This window comes from Mirounga angustirostris, unplaced genomic scaffold, assembly GCF_029215605.1.
Source record: "Mirounga angustirostris isolate CCGP_5_RB_7025 unplaced genomic scaffold, mMirAng1.0.hap1 SCAF_9, whole genome shotgun sequence".
In the NCBI taxonomy this organism is placed as follows: domain Eukaryota; kingdom Metazoa; phylum Chordata; class Mammalia; order Carnivora; family Phocidae; genus Mirounga; species Mirounga angustirostris.
Genome location: NW_026991717.1, coordinates 129003068 through 129025169, shown reverse-complemented (window position 1 = coordinate 129025169; position 22102 = coordinate 129003068). Strand labels below are relative to the sequence as shown.

The 22102-nt window shown below is 38.2% G+C and overlaps 1 protein-coding gene across 11 annotated transcripts in view; it reads left to right on the top strand.

Annotated features, from left to right (window-relative positions):
* GALC (galactosylceramidase) overlaps positions 1-22102 on the top strand; it is a 61694-nt gene that overhangs the window by 6712 nt on the left and 32880 nt on the right. For 6 of the 11 annotated variants that reach the window (XR_010405296.1, XM_064571452.1, XM_064571451.1 and 3 more), the window contains exons 2-8: positions 1619-1687; positions 1919-1982; positions 3765-3878; positions 5788-5927; positions 8024-8062; positions 9840-10022; positions 11074-11204. Coding sequence is in view for 10 of the 11 variants with exons in the window: in XM_064571452.1 (XP_064427522.1) it covers positions 1619-1687; positions 1919-1982; positions 3765-3878; positions 5788-5927; positions 8024-8062; positions 9840-10022; positions 11074-11204 (740 nt within the window). In the remaining variant the exon portion in view is untranslated. The remainder of the gene's footprint in view (positions 1-1618; positions 1688-1918; positions 1983-3764; positions 3879-5787; positions 5928-8023; positions 8063-9839; positions 10023-11073; positions 11205-22102) is intronic. The other 5 variants (XM_045901358.3, XM_045901355.3, XM_064571455.1 and 2 more) reach the window with 3 other exon arrangements.

Here is a 22102-nt window from a genome sequence, read left to right as displayed (position 1 = left end):
CCTGAAGCCAGAGGAGTCCACAGGACTACATCAAACTACTACTACCTACATCAAACCAGTGGGCGGAGAGGAAGAGGTTCTTCCCTGAAGAGGATGCATTGAAGTTGGCCAAATGAGGGTGTGGAATGCATTCCAGACAGAAGAAAGAGAAAAAGTAGTTAGATATATCAAGATAGAAGGCGCGAGAGTGGTACTGGGTAAAGTGTCAGAGTTAGGATCCAAATAGTTAAAGAGATTTGGGTATAAAACTGAGCAATTTGAACTTTATCCTGAAAGCTCTTGGCAGAGGGGAGGTCTTGGCAGGTTTAAACAGAGTACTTTCGTGGTTGTGTTTTGGGAAGATTAATGTGGCAAGTAGTGTGGAGAATAGAATATAGGGAGGCAGACGGGAGGCCCTGAGACCATTTAGGCTATTCTAACGATTGAGGGGGGCCTGGATGAAGGAGGTAGGGTTGAAGTGAGGGGATGGATTTGAGAGATACTAAGGAGGTCTTGGTGACTAAAGATGGATGGGAATTGGTGAAGGGGTAACCCTAAATTTATGGTTTAGGCAGATGTTGTCCTTTACTAAGATAAGTAAAGGAGAAAGAACAGACTTAGGAAAAAGTGCCACGTTTGATTGGTGATGTGTTGAACTTGAAGGGATGAGAGGGTAGCTCCGTGGGTCTGTGTCTCAGTGGCAGGGGCTGGGAAGATTGTGGGTGTGAGGGAGATAGATATAAGGGTGCCACTAGAACGTCAGTGGAAGCATAAATGAGAGTATGAAACGGAACACTGAGCCCCATAAAAGTCAAGTATCTTGCCCTTGGTGTCAGTTTTTTGAACCTAAGGCCTGTCTGGCTTCCAAGCCTAGGGGCATGCCACTGTTTCATGTTAAAACCTATTTCTTTTATTCCCCTTGTGTATATTGCTCCCCAGAAGATACATTATTGGTCCACCGTTGGTTTTGTGATTTCTTTGTTGAAGCAGTCATCGGCCATGGGTTAGTTGTGATCAAGTGTTGGTCTCTGCACCCTCCACCTCTCTCTTTCCATGCATTCTGATGCCAGTCTTGTGTGAGGTTTCCTTAGTACAGTTTGGCCTGGGGATCATTGTATGGTCATTCCTAATAGTAACAGCACTTATAAATCTCTAGTAAAGAAGGGGGGGAGTAGTGATTCCTTTCAGCATTGCTGCTTGTAATAATTTCTTGCAAGATGTTGAAGGAGAAAATTACCTGATATTATCCTTTCCATCCTGGCCCCCCAATGTTGTAGTTGACAAATGGTCTTAAGATAGAGAACATAAGTTTCATTTCTTCTAATAACTACTTTCTGAGTTAAGGTCCCCAAGACAAGTCTGTAATCATGGTGTTCATCAATAGACTTTGTTAGCTTACCTCCCAGCCAACCCTCATCTCAGTGGAAGAGAAAACTGCTGTGGCTTAAAACTTGAGTTTTAGCTATTGGATAAACAACAGCCCTATTTGCCCAAAGATGGCTAAAATATAGGCAGGTAAACAAATAACCTGGGAAATGACTTTTCCACATGGGCCTGCCGGGTGGCGTGCATCAGCACTATGAAAACATGTTCGTGATTGGATTTGATTTATTCATACTTTTGAACTTTTTTTTTTTAGGCAACCTCCCGACTTCTAGTAAATTATCCAGAGCCCTATCGTTCTCAAATATTGGATTATCTCTTTAAGGTAATGAGAAAATAATTACTTAATGGCATCTGTGGTATTTTTGAAGCTATGGTGAATTTTAGCGGTAGAATTGATCGCCTTCACAATTTTAGCTTTAAAAAAGAATGGCAAATTGCTTTTGGAATAAGTTGCTATTTATTTGAAATTGGTTTTCTCATCTGTAATTGTCTTAATGTGCTTTGCCCTTCATGCAGTGAATCACGGTGTTAATACTCCTACTTCCTTCCCCAGCCAAACTTCGGTGCCTCTTTGCATATTCTAAAAGTCGAAATAGGTGGTGATGGGCAGACAACAGGTAGGAGATTTGGGAAATGGGATTGATTTCCTTCAACGTTTTAGTCTATACTTAAACTTAGGGGCTGTAAATCAGAATATAAATGATACGAACATTTTTGATGTTGATTATTGCTTATAGATTATTTCTTATTGTTCCTTTTTTATTCTATTAAAAATATATCAAAATACTCATTTTTTCTCATAAAAATAGCATTTGGACTTTAGGTTGCTTATATAGTTGGATTAATCAGTAGTAAACAAACCCACAGTTTTTAAAAAAACTATATTCACTGGGAGGATAGAGACAGTTTGAAATTTTTATTGAGGAGTTCAAAAAATAAAACTCTTAATGTGGAAAACATGTAAAATGTTATAATGTTAATAGCTGTAAATAAAATCATGTGGCAAACATATAAGTCATCAATATTTTAGAGGTACAGCTTTTTTCTCTTTTAAAAACAAAATTATTTTTAACCATTAAATTTTCAATCTTCATTATCACCCTTTTGATTGGCTTTGTGTAGTCCATGTAGTCAGTTAATGTACAGGAAGAAGGAAATTCTTTCAGTGATAATGCAGCTTATTACCAACAGGCCAGATTCCATCATAGTGAACTTTATAGTATTGTCTGTATACGCGTGTTCCTGTTGGTGACTTGGGAGTAATTTTTGTTAAAGAGATATGTCTGGGGCGCCTGGGTGGCTCAGTTGGTTAAGCGACTGCCTTCGGCTCAGGTCATGATCCTGGAGTCCCAGGATCGAGTCCCGCATCGGGCTCCCTGCTCGGCGGGGAGTCTGCTTCTCCCTCTGACCCTCCTCCCTCTCATGCTCTCTGTCTCTCATTCTCTCTCTCTCAAATAAATAAATAAAATCTTTAAAAAAAAAAAAAAAAGATATGTCTGTGTGGTCATATTAGTGTTTAATTAATATTGAAAGAAAAAAGAATGAAAATCAAAAACAAAAGAAACCTCTGTAACACAGACTTCCTCCAAGCTACCATAATAGGACATGTATTTTATTGTCCACTCCTCTTATGCAGGATTGGTAATGGTTGGCCATCTACATTTGCTGAAGTGAAATTAGAGGTAGAGATACGGGAGTGGGTAGTTCTTGTGAATCTGATGTTTAAGAAGAAAAGGGCAAGACCCCTCTCCTTGTGAGGCCCTTCTTAACATGGGCAGATGTTTGTGAAATGTGGTAACATATGAGGACTGATATCAGCTACCTACCTTGTCACACCATGGAGGTTAGGATAGAATTTTCTTATAGAGCGGTATGCAGATGATGTATACTCTTTCCTTTTTTCTCTCAAAGCACTGTTGTCTTGGTGTAACAGGGCATGTTATAGGCTCAAGGCCTGGGGTATGAGAATGGGGCTTAGGAGCCCGGAGATTCACATCTAGGATTGAGAAGCCAGAAGTTGAGGTGATCTGAACTCATGTGTTGAATGTGGGGATTTGAAAACCCCAGAAAGACCAGACCAAAGCCTGGGAGAATGTAGTCCTAGGACTTTTCAATTACGTGAATTGATAACACTTCTCTCAACGCTGCTTATAATAGAAAGATGTGGTTTTGTTTTTCAAGACCTTTATGATACTTAGAGTAATGAAAAAACCTGAAATAATACACTTTGATCTTCCATCCTCAAGTTTTATAAGATCATTCTTATTTGTCCCACATCAGGATTGGAACCAGAAAATGTCTCCTCTGAAATGTGTGTATGTATAGGGGAGAGTGGCCCTATGAAACACCATTAAACACCATGAAGTGCTTTCCTTTCTCTTTTGCTCTCTCCCATGCAGATGGTACCGAGCCCTCCCACATGCACTATGCGTTAGATGAGAATTATTTCCGAGGATATGAGTGGTGGTTAATGAAGGAAGCTAAGAAGCGGAACCCTAATATTATACTCATGGGTAAGAAGTGAAGTTTGCCATGCTTTTGCAGTCTGTTTAACTTTCAAATTCTGAATTCTGTATGTGGAGTCACTATTATCCTACTAGCAGCAAAGCATGTGCCAGGCTTGATTCTTTCTTTGCCCTTAGATATTATTTCTGCTCTTTATATGTAATACTTCTGGAGTGAGGCATTACTCTTCCCATTTTACAGAAGCAGTAGAGACTTAGGTTATGCCACTGACTTAAGGCCAGGTAATTAGTAAATGGTAAAATCAGGTATAGAACCTAATTCCATTCTGGTTGTTTTTGTGATTGCTAAACTCTTATCTTCAACAAAATTTCTTACCAAAATTTGTAAAAGGGCAATACTCTCTAGAAAATTATATATTAGGTGCAGTAGTATATACCAACTATTTGTAAAATTATGCATTACATGCAGTAGTAGACGCCATTTCTAAAAGAGGTACACATAAAAGTTTGTTTTGAACCTCAGCAACGTGGTGGTCACTGTTCTAGGCATTGGAGATACCGAGCAATCCAGCCCCCGCTTCCCACCCCTGTGGAGCTTACGTTCTAGTAGCAGGATCATTGGATTTCTCAAATAGGACTACTGTGTTCATTTTACAGTTCTCATATAGCGATGCAGAGACCTGTAAGATATTGCAAACATACCCAGTGATGGCAGTCATCATTTGAGATGAATTTGATATTTTGAAACAGGCTTCCACATCCAGTCTGTGTGAGACCAGTGAGATCCATTTTATAGGCTTGATTTCAGGTTATTTTAAAAATCATTGTCAACAATCAAATTAAAGGACAAGCGTAAGTTTTTCTAAATTAAAAAAATGAGGAGTTAGCGTGTTCTTTCAAAATGGTCTTTTGCAAGAGATTCCAGAAATGTTTGGAGCAGTAAAAAAAAAAAAGCATCATTGACTTCAGCGCATACTCACCCATTGGGCTGCTTTCATGGTCAGTTCTCATTTAAATGTAGAAAATCTGGCACGCTGAACCATGTTCTAACAAAGACTTACACATGCTGGGCCTTTAGAATGTATTTGGCATTTCATTGTTCTAAAATGTTCCAGTATTTTAATGTCACATTTCTTATGGGATACACAATGAGGCATTCCTCCTGAGCTTAGAAAAATAAACATTTTGTTCTTTTGTTCATTTTGATTTTTTTCAGTGGTGAACTAGATTGGTGATATATATTAACAGTTGAGGAACTTAACTGTTGAGCTTATTTTGATATATTAATAACAGAATTAGGATTTAGAATTGTAATTAGTGCTTCTCTACTATTCTCATTTTCTTACTTGAAAACAGTAATTAAGGTGCTGGCAGGATGTGGGTTATTTGATCTAAATCATACCACAAAGAAATATTTTCCTCTTGAGTCATTGGCATTTATACTGATATGATGACAAACTAGTTTTGCTGAATTTGATTATCTGACTAATTAGTATTTTAAGGAACCTTAAGTTTTAAGAAGTTGTACTAGTGAATGAGGAATTTGTATTATACTTAACCTGTAGGAATGATTAGGCATAAGCCTTTCAGAATTCTTTGATTTGACTTCAGAGGAAAGAAAGTGAGTATTAAATATCCCTATAGCAGGTGGTGGGCACGTTAAATTAAATTGTATGTTACATTTCTTTCTGTTGGTTAGGATCTTTGAAAGAGTGTTTTTATTTCTTTTTCTTGAAAGAGCATTTGGAATTATGGAAGCTGATTCTAGGGATCAGTAAGTAGTTGCTGAGTTCATAAACTGCAAGGGATTTTGAGAAATTGTGCACAGTATATAATCTTTGGGAAGATCTGTATTGGCTTTTTGCTTAGCCTGTGTTCTTCTTGGTTTCTTTTGCCTTGTTTCTAACAGTGCCAGCATGGGTATACCCACTCCACCTTTACCTTTTCCTTTCTGCAGGCTTGCCGTGGTCGTTCCCTGGATGGCTGGGAAAAGGTTTCAACTGGCCTTATGTCAATCTTCAGCTGACTGCCTATTATGTCATGACCTGGATTGTGGGCGCCAAGCATTATCATGATTTGGATATTGATTATATTGGGGTTAGTAATATATTTAAAACTTGATTAACTTTTGGACATTTATTTGTAATTTCTTAAAGTAATTTGATTCTGTGGCATTTTGTTGACTAACCATTTTGTGTCATGAGACTGATTTGTTCTATTGGCATCTGATAACAAATTAACTACACGTGACCTTTTATTCCTCCTCTTTGCCCATCCAAATTTTAACCCCTTTTGAAAACTAAGTGTATAATACCTTCTCTGAACGACCTTTTTTTTTCTTTTTTTTTTTAATTTTGATTTTGGTATCACCCAGCTCACATTCTCCTTCTTAAAAGCTTTCCCTAGTTTCTCTAGTCATGCAAGAATACTATATTTACCAGACAGTTTAATGATTAATCTCATTTTGCTCTATGAATCTTCTATTGTCCTAAACCATGGGTTGGCAAACTTTTTCTTAGTGTGTCAGAGAGTAAATATTTTAGGTTTTGAGGGTCAAAAGGCAGTATTAAGGATATAATGTAGGTAATTATATAGCCATTTAAAATGTAACCGTTTAAAACTGTAAAAACCATTTCTAGCTCTCAGGTTATAAAAAATACAAATGGTGGGTGGGCTGGATTTGGCAGGCTGGCTAAAATCTGCCTACCCTTATCTTAAACTGTTATTTAACACCTTTTAATGACTGAAAAAATGTAAAAATAATGTCTTTCCAGTTGGTCTGTTGGCAGGCCTAAGGCATCGTACCTCACAGAGCCTCACACATATACATGGTGGTCTCTGTACATGTTTGCTTATTAATATGCCATCTGTCAAAACTGATTTTAAAAGCATTCATGCAATTGGCAAGCAAGTATTGAGCTCCTACTATGTTGCTGGCACTGTGACTGTTATGTTCTAGGGATACCAAGATGAATAAGCCCTTAAGGAGGTTAGTGAGAGAGATAGAAACTGGGACAGATAAACTGTAATATCACAGGAGGAGAGAGGACATGAGGATGGGCCAAGGGCTGTAGGGAGCCAGAAGCAAGAATATACTTGTTTTTTGTTATCTTTCTCCAAATTATAATTGAAAATTAGTTTGTATTTGAGAACTTTCAAATGTCAGGGTATTTTTAACCTGTAGTGAAACTAAATGTAGGTTTGGATCTAAATAGCATTTTATTATGGTGAAGTCACACTTAGAAAATGTTTCTGGTAAAGAACGGGTAATTCGCATCTCTTTTAAACTCACAGGCTGTGGTGAGGAGCTTCTTTGATGAGAAGTACTTTCCTGTATCACAAGAGTAAAATGAATTATAGTGCCTAGACTCTAGGCCATCTCAGTTATTAACAGTTTTCTCAGCTGCAAAATAAATGTCATGGAAATTCTCTTTCAATTCTAAAACCTCATCCCCCCTGATTCTAAACCAATGAGAGCTGTGCATCTTCCTCTTATCTATCCTCATTAAGAATTTGCCTTTGTAATGTGGCACATCATGTGGGCTAAAAAAAATTACTTCTACAGTGTACTTATTAATACTTGGCTTTAGGTGTGCTGGTAAGATCTTGTAAGAATTATTACAACACTCCCCATGTCTGCTAGGTCTCCAGTGCCTAATAGAGTTCTGGCACACATTACATTGTCAATGTTTGTTGAATGATTGAATGGATATTCCAGTTTTAGAAATCCGTGGAATGGGGTGCCTGGGTGGCTCAGTCAGTTAAGTGTCTGACTCTTGATTTCAGCTCACGTCGTGATCTCAGGGTCCTGGGATTGAGTCCCATATCAGGCTCCATGCTCAGTGGGGAGTCTGCTTGATATTCTCTCCCTCCCCCTCCCCCTCTTCCTCTGCTTGCCCTCTCTTTCTCTAAAATAAATAAAAATAAAATTAAAAAAAAAAAAAGAAATCACTGGAATAAGTGACTAAAAATACCTGCCAAATATTCAAGGCTTTAAAAGATAATATTTTAATTTTAAAAAGTTATGTTGTCTTCTAAATAACTCTAAATTCAAGAACAGGACATTTCATAAAGTAAGAAACATTGCTTTTTAGATGATATGAAAGATGACGAGAACAGTGGAATCTTAATGGGAATGTCTACATTCTGACCTTTAACTTTCAATTCAGACTGTTTGACTTTCTGTTTTGCAGATTTGGAATGAGAGGTCATTTGACATCAATTATATCAAGGTCTGTATGACTTGAAAATCTTTTTATCTTAAAGTTATTAGTAAATGATTCCCTTATGGTTCCATGGAAATTAGTAGAACACTGTTTTTTACAGTACAGATATTTGTTTGCTAGTTGTGACATAAAATTCAAGCAAAAGCTTAATCATATTTAAATTCCTGATTAAAGCATAGGTAATTCCTTGTGAACCACAAATTTCCTTTGTCTGAAGACTTGTGTCGAATTTTCCTATTTTGAAATTCATTATTTGTGGAATTATGGTAATCATTATAAAAACAACTGCATCATGTTAGGCTTTTAGGACTTAAAGAAATGTAGCTTTTTTTTGTTTTTTTTCATTGTCAGATGAGAAAAGGAGGCAAACCTAAAAAAGAACAAAGATCTTTATTTGGGGTGTCATAATTGCAACTCAGGGAGCACAGATTCTGGAGTAACCAAAAAAGTATCCTGCTCTGGTGGGGAGGGCAAGGAGTTTTTATGGCAAAGAAGGAAGAGGTAATTCCATGAAGTAGATAAAGAAGAGAAAAGAAAACACTGCTAATTTGGGGCTGACCAAATTAGTTGAGCCATTTCTGATAACTCTCTCATTGATTATTTTATTGGTGCTATCACAAACAAAATTGTCCCTGGAATGTATTAATTACCTTTACTATCCTCATATGGTCTGAATGCCAGTTGTTCTGTTGGAATGTTATGAACAATTGCCTGTAAGACTCTTGCCACTTCTGGCCCAGGTCAAGAGTTCATCTGTTGGAAAGGAAAATGGAGCTTGGAAATGGAGTCTCTTCTGGCCAGAAATTTTATACAGTTCCACATCTTAAATCAAAATTTCTCATATATAGTCTCACTGTTATTTTCTTTGGAACGCCTATTACATTGGAATGTTCTATATGTTCCTTTTTTTTTTTAAATTTAATTTTATTATGTTATGTTAATCACCATACAATATTACATCATTAGTTTTTGATGTAGTGTTCCCTGATTCATTGTTTGCGTGTAACACCCAGTGCTCCATGCAGAACGTGCCCTCTTTAATACCCATCACCAGTCTAACCCATCCCCCCACCCCCCTCCCCTCTAGAACCCTCAGTTTGTTTCTCAGAGTCCATAGTCTCTCATGGTTCGTCTCCCCCTCCAATTTCCCCCCCTTCATTTTTCCCTTCCTACTATCTTCTTCTTCTTTTTTTAACATATAATGTATTATTTGTTTCAGAGGTACACTGTGATTCAACAGTCTTACACGATTCACATACCCTCCCCAGTGTCTATCACCCAGCCACCCCATCCCTCCCACCCCACCCCCCACTCCAGCAACCCTCAGTTTGTTTCCTGAGATTAAGAATTCCTCATATCAGTGAGATCATATGATACATGTCTTTCTCTGATTGACTTATTTCGCTTAGCATTAGCAAATGGTAGCAACTAACATTTGCCAAGTGTGTTTTTTGGGGTTGCTTTTCCTAGTTACTTATCTCCATTTCATTCTTACTTACTCCCTTATTAGGTAATTACTATTATTGCTGTTTTTCAGGAAAGGAAAAACTGAGAATAACAACTCCTCTGTCACTGGGAAACTCATGGCAGATTAACTTTTCAGGTGGAGGAAGTCTATGGTTTACTTTCCAGTTCTATTTGTCTTGTGTTTCCTCCAAAAAACATAGTTTTATGTTAGATTTTGTGTTTCGGTTTTTAAAAAAATTTCTTTAAGTGTCTTATGTTTTTAAACAGGTAATACCCACTAAATTTCTTTCATTTATTTATTCATTTATCCCATCAGCAAGCATTGACTCAACACCGGGGGGTGTCAGGCATTCCATGCATGCTTAGAAGACAAGGACACAAAATACCGTTGCTGCCCAAAAGGAGTTCACATTTGAGAGCTACAGAGTCCCGGATGGACAATGAAAATATCAGTCATAATTTCTCTAACAGAATAATGCCCATGCAGGGTTGTCAGAAGGTATAGAGTGGACATGACACTTCGGCCTGGGTGGATTAGGGAATGCTATTAGAGAAGGTGACGTGTGGTTGGAATCTTCAAGGTGGGGTGGATAGGAACTCCCCTGGTTGCTAGGGCAGGGGCAGGACACGGCCAAGAAATGATGATTGAGAGTAAAGGGATTTGGGGGAAGAACAAGGGTGAAAGACAGAGTAGACAAGTGGGGACTCTGAGCCTTGCGTAGGCCTCTGTGATCGCTAGGGGACCGGCATATACAACATATACTTTAATCTGTAGCTGTGGGGTTTGATGGGGTGGCTTGCAGCCAGGTCCGTGTAAGTCAGGGTCATGTCCAGGCTGCAGGCATTATCAGTGAAGTGGTGAGAACGTGGTGGAGGGGGCGTTGTGGGGCTGTGGGAGGTGGAGCAGTGGAACTAGTATAAGATGGAAGCACAGGGTTGTTTGTGGAAAGTTGTGGCTTCTGTGAGCACAGGGCTGATGAGCGCAGCAAGAGCCTAGAGTGGAAGCCAGGTTCGTGCATGTGTTCTGTGTGACCCTGCAGTTGGGGGCGGCTTCATGACAGGGTCCCAATAATGAAGGTGGGGAACATTTTTATCCACCCAGATTTGACGTTTCACAGCTTATGTTTTTCCTTGTGATTATTCATGTGCCTCTCTAGTTGTGCTCATTTCATTTGAAGGAAGCATTGGAAACATTAGACTCTGGTTTCCTTTTTCTTTTAAACTAATGATCTGCAGCTATGGTGGTGGTTTATTTAATTTTTTTTTTACTATTGGGAGTCTGTTGTTGATTCCATTAAGGTCAGAAGGAGAATCCCTCTAAAGCATTTTTACCTCTTGGTTTTTTTTTTCTTTTTACATTCCCATGAAGTAGGTTATCTCAATGATAATGCTTTATGTTTTCCATAGGAGGCACATTTCTATTGAGAAATAATATTAATACTATTTTCCAGGATGCTGATTTTGAAAGATACTTCAGCTATTGTGGTTGTAATTCAACAGCTGAAAACTTATTTGTAAACTTTCCTGCATTCTGTTTATCTCTCCAAAAGGTGTTAAGAAGAATGCTGAACTATCAGGGTCTCGATCGAGTGAAAATCATAGCGAGTGACAATCTCTGGGAGCCCATTTCTGCTTCTATGTTGCTCGACTCTGAGCTCTTGGAGGTGATTGATGTTATAGGGTAAGGAAAGTTTTGCTTTGAAAGCTTAACAGTTTCTGATTGCTAGCTTTTGAAACTTGATTGTACCTTTGTTTTTGCTTTTCCTTCCGACTTGATTACATTTTCAGAGGGAGCTTTCTTGTATTTACTTAACTGAAGCACATGTAACTGATGTTTCATTCCTTTCTCTTTGAAATGTATGTGCAGGTGACCCTTGAATAGCACAGGTATGAACTGAGCCAGTCCACTCATGTGTGGAATTTTTATGATACTTTAAATGTATTTTCTCTTCCTTGTGATTTTCTTAATAACATTTTCTTTTCTTTAGCTTCCTTTATTATAAGAATACAGTATATAATACATAGAACATACAAAATATGTGTTAATCTACTGTTTATGTTATTGGTCTTCTGGTCAACAGGCTATTAGTAGTTAAGTTTTTGGGGAGTCCAAGCTTATATTTGGATTTTCAGATGCACATGGTTGGGGGGGTTGGCACATTGTTCAAGGTTCAGCTGAACTTTGGGTCTTTCTATGACAATGAAATATATTGGTACTTTTCAAAAACTGTGTTAATGTTTGGAGTAATGACACATGGCTTTGTTTCAATTAAGGGACAGAGTAGTATTTAAATTTTAGAAATTACAAGAGGCAGACTTCCTGTGGTTGGGAGTTCTTCCATGAATGAACGCTTATGTAAATAGCACGGCTGATTACTGACCATGGCTCTTGTCATGTTTCCTTAGCAGGCTGGCTTTGACCCTGCTCTTTAGTCCAACTCTGCCAGTCAGTCCTCTGGGCCTTGGCCTTCTTGAGTTCCAGTAATTTTTTTTTTCTTTTTAAATTTTTTCCAGTTTTATTGAGAAATAACTGATATCCATCTCAGTATAAGTTTAAGGTATATGGCATGATGATTTGATTTACATATATGTGAGATAATTACCATGATTAGTTAACATCCACCATCTCCTATAGATACAGTCAGAAGGAAAAATAGTTTCTCCTTATGATGAGAGCTCTTAGGATCTACTTACTTAACAACTTTACTAACACACAGTGTTAATTATAGTCATTGTGGTGTACATTACATCCCTAGTACTTATTTATCTTATAACTGAAATTTTGTGCCTTTTGACCACCTTCCCCCAATTCCCCCTTCTTCTACCCCTCACCTAGCAGTATTTTTTAAAGTGAATTTGAAGTTTGTCTATTGTGATAACATATACAAACATTTGAAAAATAGAATACACATATATGTGGAATGTGTTCTTTATTCAGTGTGAAGACTACTTGATCTACATGTGCCTTTTTCTTTTAAATGAAGCATCTTGAATATACACGAAGTAGGCAGAATAATATCATGACTATCCATGTTCCTGTCACTCAGCCTTGATAACTATGACCCCATGGCCAGTTCTCTATCCACATACTTGTCCATTCTGTTACCTGAAACTGGGTTCGCCTCTTGGTGCATGTGGAGCCAAAAGACACAACGAAGCCAAAGAATAAGAAAAGGAAGGGTTTTACTTGCAATAAGCAAAGGAGAACAACGGGAATGTTTCCCAAAGCAGGGTCTCCTCGAACAATGAACTGGGGAAATTTTAGGCGAAGGGGCTTGCGCAGTGGGGCATTCAGCGTGGAACAGGGGCAGAAATCATCTTTTTTTTTTTTTTTTAATTTTATTTATTTATTTGACAGAGAGAGAGACAGCGAGAGAGGGAACACAAGCAGGGGGAGTGGGAGAGGGAGAAGCAGGCTCCCTGCTTAGCAGGGAGCCTGATGTGGGGATCGATCCTAGGACCCCGGGATCATGACCTGAGCTGAAGGCAGATGCTTAACGACTGAGCCACCCAGGTGCCCCGGGGCAGAAATCATCTTAAAGTGACAGAGTCTAAGTCATGAGGGTCAGCATCATCAGTTCCTGGTATCTGAGTGCTCAAAACGGTTCAGATCCTGCAAAGATAGCTCAAGAATGTGCGTCAGGTCAGTCTTTATTTTTGAACCAGCACTGGAAGATTTACCACTGATTTGTTGTCCCTGATAATGATTAGGTTATCTCCTGGCTTGACAGTGGCTGTTTGTGCTTACATTTTTTGGTTCCCTTAAAATTGTTATCTACTGGGATCTACTGTTCTGCAATTTCAACATATCTCAGGAAGTTCTGCAAGAAATGTGCTTTGGGCAAGTAGTGCCAGTCAGGCAGAGATGGTAAGATGGCTGGGGGCCCAAGATGACTTTTCTCATGTCAGGAAAGCTTGTCTTTTCTTTCTTTTTCCAGGGACCCCTAGCTCTTTCTGCTGATAGTTTCTCTTCCTCCTTCCACATTATTCTGAGGCAGATTCCATACATGACGTTATTTCTTCCATAAAAATTTTACCATGCATCTTTAAAGATAAGAATTCTTTTTCTTGGGGCACTTGGGTGGCTCAGCTGGTTAAGCAACTGCCTTCAGCTCGGGTCGTGATCCTGGAGTCCTGGGATCGAGTCCCATATCAGGCTCCCTGCTCAGTGGGGGGTCTGCTTCTCCCTCTGACCCTCTTCCCTCTTGTGCTGTCTCTCATTCTCTCTTTCTCAAATAAATAAATAAAATCTTTAAAAAAAAAGAATTCTTTTTATTGTAAACAATACCATTACTACATCTAAAAATGTAAATATTATCAAATATTTGTTATTGTTATTTTATAGTTTTAATTGAATCTGGATCCAGTTGAAATTCATACATTGTGATTGATATTTAAGTCTCTTCTGATTCCTGCCCCATCTTTTTTTTTTTTTTTTAAGATTTTATTTATTTATTCGATAGATTGAGAGAGTACGAGCAGGGGGAGTGGCAGGCAGAGGGAGAGGGAGAAGCACAGGGAGCCCAATGTGGGGCTCAATCCCAGGGCCCTGGGATCATGACCTGAGCTGAAGGTAGACGCTTAACCAACTGAGGCACCCAGGTGCCCCGCTGCCCCATCTTTTTATTCCCTTTCATTTGTCAAAGACACTGGATTGTTTGTCCTGTAAAGTGTCTCACAGTCTAGGATTTTATAGTTTCATCCTTGCAGTTTGGTTTAACCTGCCCATCTGTCCTGTTTCTTGTTGGAAATTGACAGAGACATGATTAGGTTAGATTTAGGCTTCTATTTATTTATTTATTTATTTATTTTTGGCAAGAAAAGTAAGATGTATTTAAATACTTCATACATTGAAATTAGAATATAATTTTTTGCCTTTATTGTTAAAACTTTCATAAATAGCTCAAGTCTTGGGGGAAAACAAAGTTGTATTGATTTTGAATATATTTGGCCAGGAAAAAATATTTAAATGAAGGTATGGGTTTTGCTGTGTCTTCATGAAGAAGTTGGATATTAATTCATTGTATCTTTTTTTTTTTTAAGATTTTATTTATTTATTTGACAGAGAGAGACACAGCGAGAGAGGGAACACAAGCAGGGGGAGTGGGAGAGGGAGAAGCAGGCTTCCTGCCAAGCAGGGAGCCCGATGCGGGGCTCGATCCCAGGACCCTGGGACCATGACCTGAGCCGAAGGCAGACGCTTAACGACTGAGCCACCCGGGCGCCCTGGATTCATTGTATCTTTATTCATGTGGGCATCTAATGCTGCAAATACTCCTTTGAGCACTGCTTTAGCTCTTTTATTTTCTCATTTCATCGCACTGTGGTCATTTAATGTCGAATGTATTTAAAAATTTTTTTTCAAAAACTTTACCAGGAGTTTCTTTTTGTCTTATTATATTAGGATGTATTTTTCTATCAGGATATAAGGGTTGAGTGTGTATTATCTACCTTAGTGATTGCATCGTTCAGGTGTTCTGTATCCTAATTACTTTGTTCACTTGAACTATCTAGGGTTACCCAGAGTGCTAGTTTCCTCTCACTAGTGGGTTTCAGTTTCATGCAGTTTATGCTTTCGTATGTTGCTCTGTGTTATGTCGCAGGTATTAATGTCTTATCTTCTTATCTTTGTAACTGTTGACATTAGAAAATGTCATTCTTTGGGGTGCCTGGCTGGCTCAGGAGGAAGAACATGTGACTCTTGATCTTGGGGTCATGAGTTTGAGCCCCACGTTGGGTGTAGAGATGACAAAAATCCGCGAAAAAAAAGAAGGAAAATGTCATTCGTTGCCTCTTTGTGCTTCTTGGTATGAATTTTGCTTTGCCTGTGACTAAGAAGGAGATCTCTGCTTTCTTTTCATTTATAATTGCCTGAACTATCTTTGCCCATACTTTCATTCTTTACCTCCTGAGGTCATTTTGTTTTGTGTGTGTTGCTTGCATAAAGCATAGATTTAGATACTGCTTTTTTAGCTGCTCTAAAAATCTTCATATTTTAATGCTTGGTTTAAACTCATTTATACTTAATGATATAATTGAAACCATATATACTTAATGATATAATGATATACTCTATTCTATATTGTCTTGTTATTTAATTATATACACTATGTATATACCAATACAAAATCTTGCTATGTGATTTTTCTTTGCTCTTTTTGAAGGAGGTATCTTTTTTGTTATTTAGCAAGGTTTGATTTTTGGTTCTATTGATTGCATTTATACTGATACCTTTATACCAGTGGTTCTCAGCTGGGGATAATGTGCCTCCCAGGGAACATTTGGTAATGCCTGGAAATATTTGCGATTGGTACTGGCATGATGAGTGGAGGCCAGAGATGTTTCTAAATATCCTTCCAAGCACAGGATAACTTCCCCACAGCAAAGAATTATCTGGCCAAAATGTCAATAGTGTTGAAGTTGAGAAAATGTTTATACTAATACTCTTAGTTCCTTTTCTATTGGTTTACTATAAGCAGTGCAAAACTTATTTCATTACTCCCTCTTTCTCTCCTTCTCGCTCCTACAATGGAATTTAAATTACCGAAATTTCTTAATCTTTGTACTCTTACATGAGCTTAAGCTTCTACTGTCTTGATTTGTCAGTTGCAAGCTGTAACCTTTAACTCCCAGACAGTTGGCAAACTTTGTTTACATTTCATTTTCTTTCCTCCTCCTCCTATTTTGCGTCTGCTATATTAGTTATACATTATCAGAACATGTAACGTTTGGGCACCTGGGTGGCTCAGTTGGTTAAGCATCTGCCTTCGGCTCTGGTCTTGGGATCGAGTCCCGCATTGGGCTCCCTGCTCAGCGGGGAGTCTGCTTCTCTGTCTCTCCCCTGGCTTGTGCATTCTCTCTCTCTCTCAAATAAATAAAATCTTAAAAGAAAAAAAGAACATGTAACATTTATGTACTAAATTACTCTTTCTTTTAGTCTAGTCCTACCATTAAGCATATGCAATGTTCACCTTCAAGTCTTTTGCTGAAGTTTCTTCCTTAGATTCTTGGGTGTCAAAAGCTTAGTATTTGTCATATTTTTCAGGAAGTGCTAATGGAAACAATATTTCTTGATCTCTTACATGTTTATTAACTCTTTTTCTGTGGCCTTTATATATGAAGGACAGTTTGGCTAGGTATAAACTCCTTGACTCACACTTTCTTAATCCTTGAATGTCATAAAATTTACTCCATTGGTTACTTACATAAAATGTTGCAATTGAGAATTCTGATGCTAGACTTCTTTTCTTTCTTTCTTTTTTTTTTTTTTTTGTTGTTTCCCCCCTCTCTTGGGCCTCTCACTTACCCTAATGCAGAAGAAGCTGCTGGTGATCTACCAAAACCTATCCTATTCTTCCTGGGCCCAAGGCAAGACTATCAGCATTCTTTGCAGTTAAGATATGACAATATGGGGCACCTGGGTGGCTCAGTCGGTTAAGCATCTGCCTTCGGCTCAGGTCATGGTCCCAGGGTCCTGGGATCGGTCCCACATCGGGCTCCCTGCTCAGCGGGAAGTCTCCCTTTCTCTCTGCCTGCCACTTCCCCCTGCTTGTGCTCTCTCTGTCTCTGTCAAATAAATAAAATCTTAAAAAAAAAAAGATATGACAATATGATTAAGTTTCTGGTGATGAAATGAGAGCACAATCGATAAGTAACACCTGAGGGTTTATACTCTAGGATATTGGGTACATTCTCTTCTACCCCTTTTCCTTCCTACTTGCTGGAGTCTGAAGCAACCATTTGACCAAGGAGAAGATACAAGCTCTGCTTCCACCAACCTTGACTCTCAACTTAGGATGATTAAATGGAAGAAACATAAACTCTTTTTTTTTTTTAATTTATTTGACACAGAGAGAGACAGCAAGAGAGGGAACATGAGCAGGGGCAGAGGGAGAGGGAGAAGCAGGCTTCCCGCCAAGCAGGGAGCCCGATGCGGGGCTTGATCCCAGGACCCTGGGATCATGACCTGAGCTGAAGGCAGACACTTAACGACTGAGCCACCCAGGCACCCCATAAACTCTTTTTCTTTAAGCCACTACGTTCTTTGTAGTCTGAGGCCTCTAAACAGTATTTCCTATTTTTTGTGTAAACATTTTATTTTGCTCCTGGAATTCCTTATTTTTGCAGAATGGAAATAATAAAAAAAAAGCCTCATATTAGTCAATGAAACCGTCTGCAAGAATAGCAAATATCCTTTTGTAGGTATGCTTATCTTATATTCCAGTATAAGGAATTAGTTCTGTTTCCATGGTGAGATAATTGAAACTATAACCTGGCTTCTTGGATCACTGAGCTATGTCAGACATCTCCATCTCTAGCTTCCACGTGTTAGGATATCATTTAAATTGTTTTAAATTGCTTTCATAGACCAAAGCAGAATGTGATTAAAGCAAGATAGATGCTTATTTCTTGAGTAAAAGTACAAAACAGTATACAAGAGGATCGAGCAACTGTGTTCTATGAGGTGCTCTTCGGTCTTGTGGTTCTGCCATTCTCGAGTGTATTAGCCTGGGTTAGACTTATTTTTTTCTTCCTTATAAATGACTTGGCACAATTTCTGTATATCCAAAGAATATTTTTCTTTAACTTTAAAGTCTAGTAGTTCTATACGATTTAACATTTCCAGGTGTATATTATATGCCTTTTCAGTATCTGTATTTAAGTGTTTTCTTATTTCAATAAGATTTACTTAAATTTTAATTTAAGTAATTATCCTGCTCCATTACTTTGGTTTTCTTTCTAGAAGACCCAGTTATGCATTTTGGATCTTGTTTGCATATTGCCTTTGTTCTCTATTTCTCTCAAACCATTGCTATTATTTCTGTTTGATTCTCTATACTTTTATCCTTGCTAGCCTCTATTTTCCTTATTGTGTTTTCCACAATGTCTATTCTATCTTGTGTTTCTTTTTCCTGTCTTCATTTCTAAAATGTATTTTTTATAATAATTCTATAATTCTCTCATTTTAGTTTCCTATACCTCTGTTGTCTAATAATCTCATCTCCTTAAAACTTTTTTAACAAAGTATAGCATACATACATACACATACCAGCATGCATACATAAAGGTATGTAAATCATAAGAATATGGCATAATGAATTGTCACAAAGTGAACATACCTGCATCACCACCACCCAGGTTAAGAAATAGAAAATTATCAGTATCTGAGCAGCTATTCCCTTGGAAATCTTTCCAATCATTTGCCCCTCCTCTGGTGCCAAAGGCAACTACTAATGTTAGCCCTAACATCATAGACTAATTTTACCTGTTTGAAAACTTTATTTAGAGGGCATGTGATGTGATGAGCATTGGGTGTTATATGCAACTGATGAACTACTGAACTCTACATCTGAAACTAGTGATGTACTATATGTTGGCTAATTGATTTTAAATAAAAAAAACTTTATTTAAATGGCATCTTAGAGGGGCACCTGGGTGTCTCAGTCAGTTGAGCATCTGCCTTCGACTCAGGTCATGATCGCAGGGTCCTGGGATGGAGCCCTGCCTCAGGCTCCCTGCTTAGCGGGGAGTCTGATTCTCTTTCTCCCTCTGCCTCTCCCCCTGGCTTGTGCTCTCTCTTGCTCACTCTCCCTCTCTCAAATAAATAAATAAAATCTTAAAAAAAAAAAAAATAAATGACATCTTAGAGTATCTATTAATTTGGTCAACATTGTATTTTTGAGGTTAACTCATATTGCCAGGTATAGACATGGTTCATTTTAATTCCTGTTTTGCATTCAGTTGTAGGAATAAATCACAATTTATCCATCTGTTCTTTGTTAATGGTCATTTGGATGGTTTCCAAATTCAGGTTATTGTGGTATATTGAGATTTTGTTCAGGAGTTCTTCATTTCTCTGGCTGCCCCCTCCATGGGAAGCATAGATCTCCCTGCCCCCTTCATGTTGTACTTGGCCTGCACTGTGGAAACTCTTGTTTTGCAGTCATAGTGCGTTCTGGGGTCTGCTCCTTCTGGGCCCCATTCTCCCTACTGCCTGAATGTTGTCTCTCCCTCCCGCTGAGTGTTCCTGCCTTAATCAGTGTGGATTCTCGTCAAGCAGCTTATCTCATAGTGAGGCTCTACCATTCCAGATAGGATTGTTGGCTGCCTATTTCTGAAATTGTGAAGAGTTTAAACCCGTATTGTCCAATATGGTTGCTGCTAGCCACAGTTAGCTAGGGGACACTTGAAATGTGACTAGTCTGAATTTAGGTGTGTTTTAAGTGTAAAGTAGACACTGGATTTTAAAGGTTTGATATTTAAAAAATGTAAAATGTTATTAATTTTTTACGTTAACTACATGTTGAATGATAATATTTTGGATACACTGGGTTAAGCAAAGTATATCAGGAAAATTTCCCTTTTGCTTTATTTAAATGCAGCTACTACAAAATTTAAAATTATACACATATTGCTCACCTCATTATTTCTGTTGGTTTAAACTGTCAACAGTATTGTGTTTGGATCTCTTAGTTATCTGTAACTTTAAAAGAGATACTTTTTCAGATTATAAAAATAATTTATGACTATAGAAAATTTGGAAAACGTAGAAACCTTGTGAAGATAGACTTAGAACTTACTCAGAATCCTAACATCTGGAGATATTAGTAACACAATAGCATATTACTTCCCAGGCTTTTACTTTTTTTTTTTTTTTTTATGATTTATTTATTTGTTTTAGAGAGAGAGCACGGCGGGGCAGGGCAGAGGGAGAGGGAGAGAGAGTCTCCAGCCGACTCCGAGCTGAGTGCAGAGCCCCTTGTGGGGCTCGATCCCACGACCCTGAGATCAAGATCACAACCTGAGCTGAAACCAAGAGTTGATGCTTAACTGACTGTGCCACTCAGGTGCCCCCAGGCTTTTACTTTTTCTACAAGTATATATATATATATATATATATATTTTTTTTTTTTTTAAAGATTTTATTTATTTGACAGAGAGAGACACAGCGAGAGAGAGAACACAAGCAGGGGGAGTGGGAGAGGGAGAAGCAGGCTTCCCGCGGAGCAGGGAGCCCGATGCAGGGCTCGATCCCAGGACCCTGGGATCATGACCTGAGCTGAAGGCAGACACTTAACGACTGAGCCACCCAGGCGCCCCAGTCTACAAGTATATTTTGACCAGAGATACACCAAGTATACATTTGGCTGAGTAACAATGGGTTGAGTCTTTTTTTTTTTTTAATTAAATTTTTTTTTTTTTCTTTTTAAGATTTTATTTATTTGCAAGAGAGAGAATGAGAGACAGAGAGCATGAGAGGGAGGAGGGTCAGAGGGAGAAGCAGACTCCCTGCTGAGCAGGGAGCCCGACGCGGGACTCGATCCCGGGACTCCGGGATCATGACCTGAGCCGAAGGCAGTCGCTCAACCAACTGAGCCACCCAGGTGCCCTGGGTTGAGTCTTAATATTAGTATGTGACTGTATATCATGATCATAGAATGAAGTTTTGGGATATTTTAGTTCTGGGATATTTTAGATTCATTCTTATGAAACTAAAATGTAAAAATTTGTTAAAATTGTTACAAAGATTAGTAACAGACTTCATGTGTTGGCATTGTAGTGCCAGAATAATAATTTCTTAACCCTGTTAGGTGCTAGCTTGCTCTTGAGGTCTCTGTAAGTATAATGTATGTTTACACTACTGAATCAGATGCCTGTTTTTAGCAGAGTTCAGTGATGCTGCAACATCTTGCTGGTACCTGATTTTTCTCAAATACTTCTTTTTATGTCCTCTATTATGTGTTTCATGTTCTTTTCTTCCTTATGAAATCCTGAAATGCCAAACTGATGCTGTGCCCTAATTCATCTTCATGAGGTAGAATGAATTCCCAAATAGGACTTTTTCTTGAAAGGTTCATGACCTAAATGGAATTAAATAACTACAAACCAAGACAGGTCTTCATTTTTTTAACATAATGAATACTGCGACACCAAACTGGAAAGGTTAGAATTATGATATAATCCAGTCCCCATTATTCTGCTCGTATTTTTATTAAATTTTCTGTAAATAATTGTTGTCCTAGAAAGTAGACACTCATGTCCCTAAAGTTACTTAGCTAACGTGCTCTCTTGTTCTTGTGTTAACTGTCCATCTATTTTCTATTTCACATTTGAAATTTCTTAATTGTTTTTATTCAGTGATCAGTAACTTCCAAAATCATCATTAAGGCGATATTTTACTCAGAATAATAAATACACATTTATACTTTGACTGGCTTTTCTTAAATAATGGAATAAGGGAGGGGCTCTCAACCTCTGTACTTTTGATATTTTCACTGGCTAATTCTTTGTGGTGAGGACCTGCCCAGTGCATTGTAGGAGGACAGTAGCAAGTCCTGCTTGGCCCCGCCTTCTCCACCAGGCAGAAGCACCAGGGTTAAGGACCACCACTGCTTTGGGATGATAATTTGTAGTTTACCCAAGGAAGTTTCTTCTTTTTATTCAAGAAGTAACTCTCTGGGTTTTTGTTGTTGACTTTTTGTTTTTGCCTGGGAATAAATACCCAGCTGTCTTTCTCTCTCTCTACTTAGGGGTAGGTATATAATAGACTCATTAGTCTTATTTTTGGCTTCCTTCATA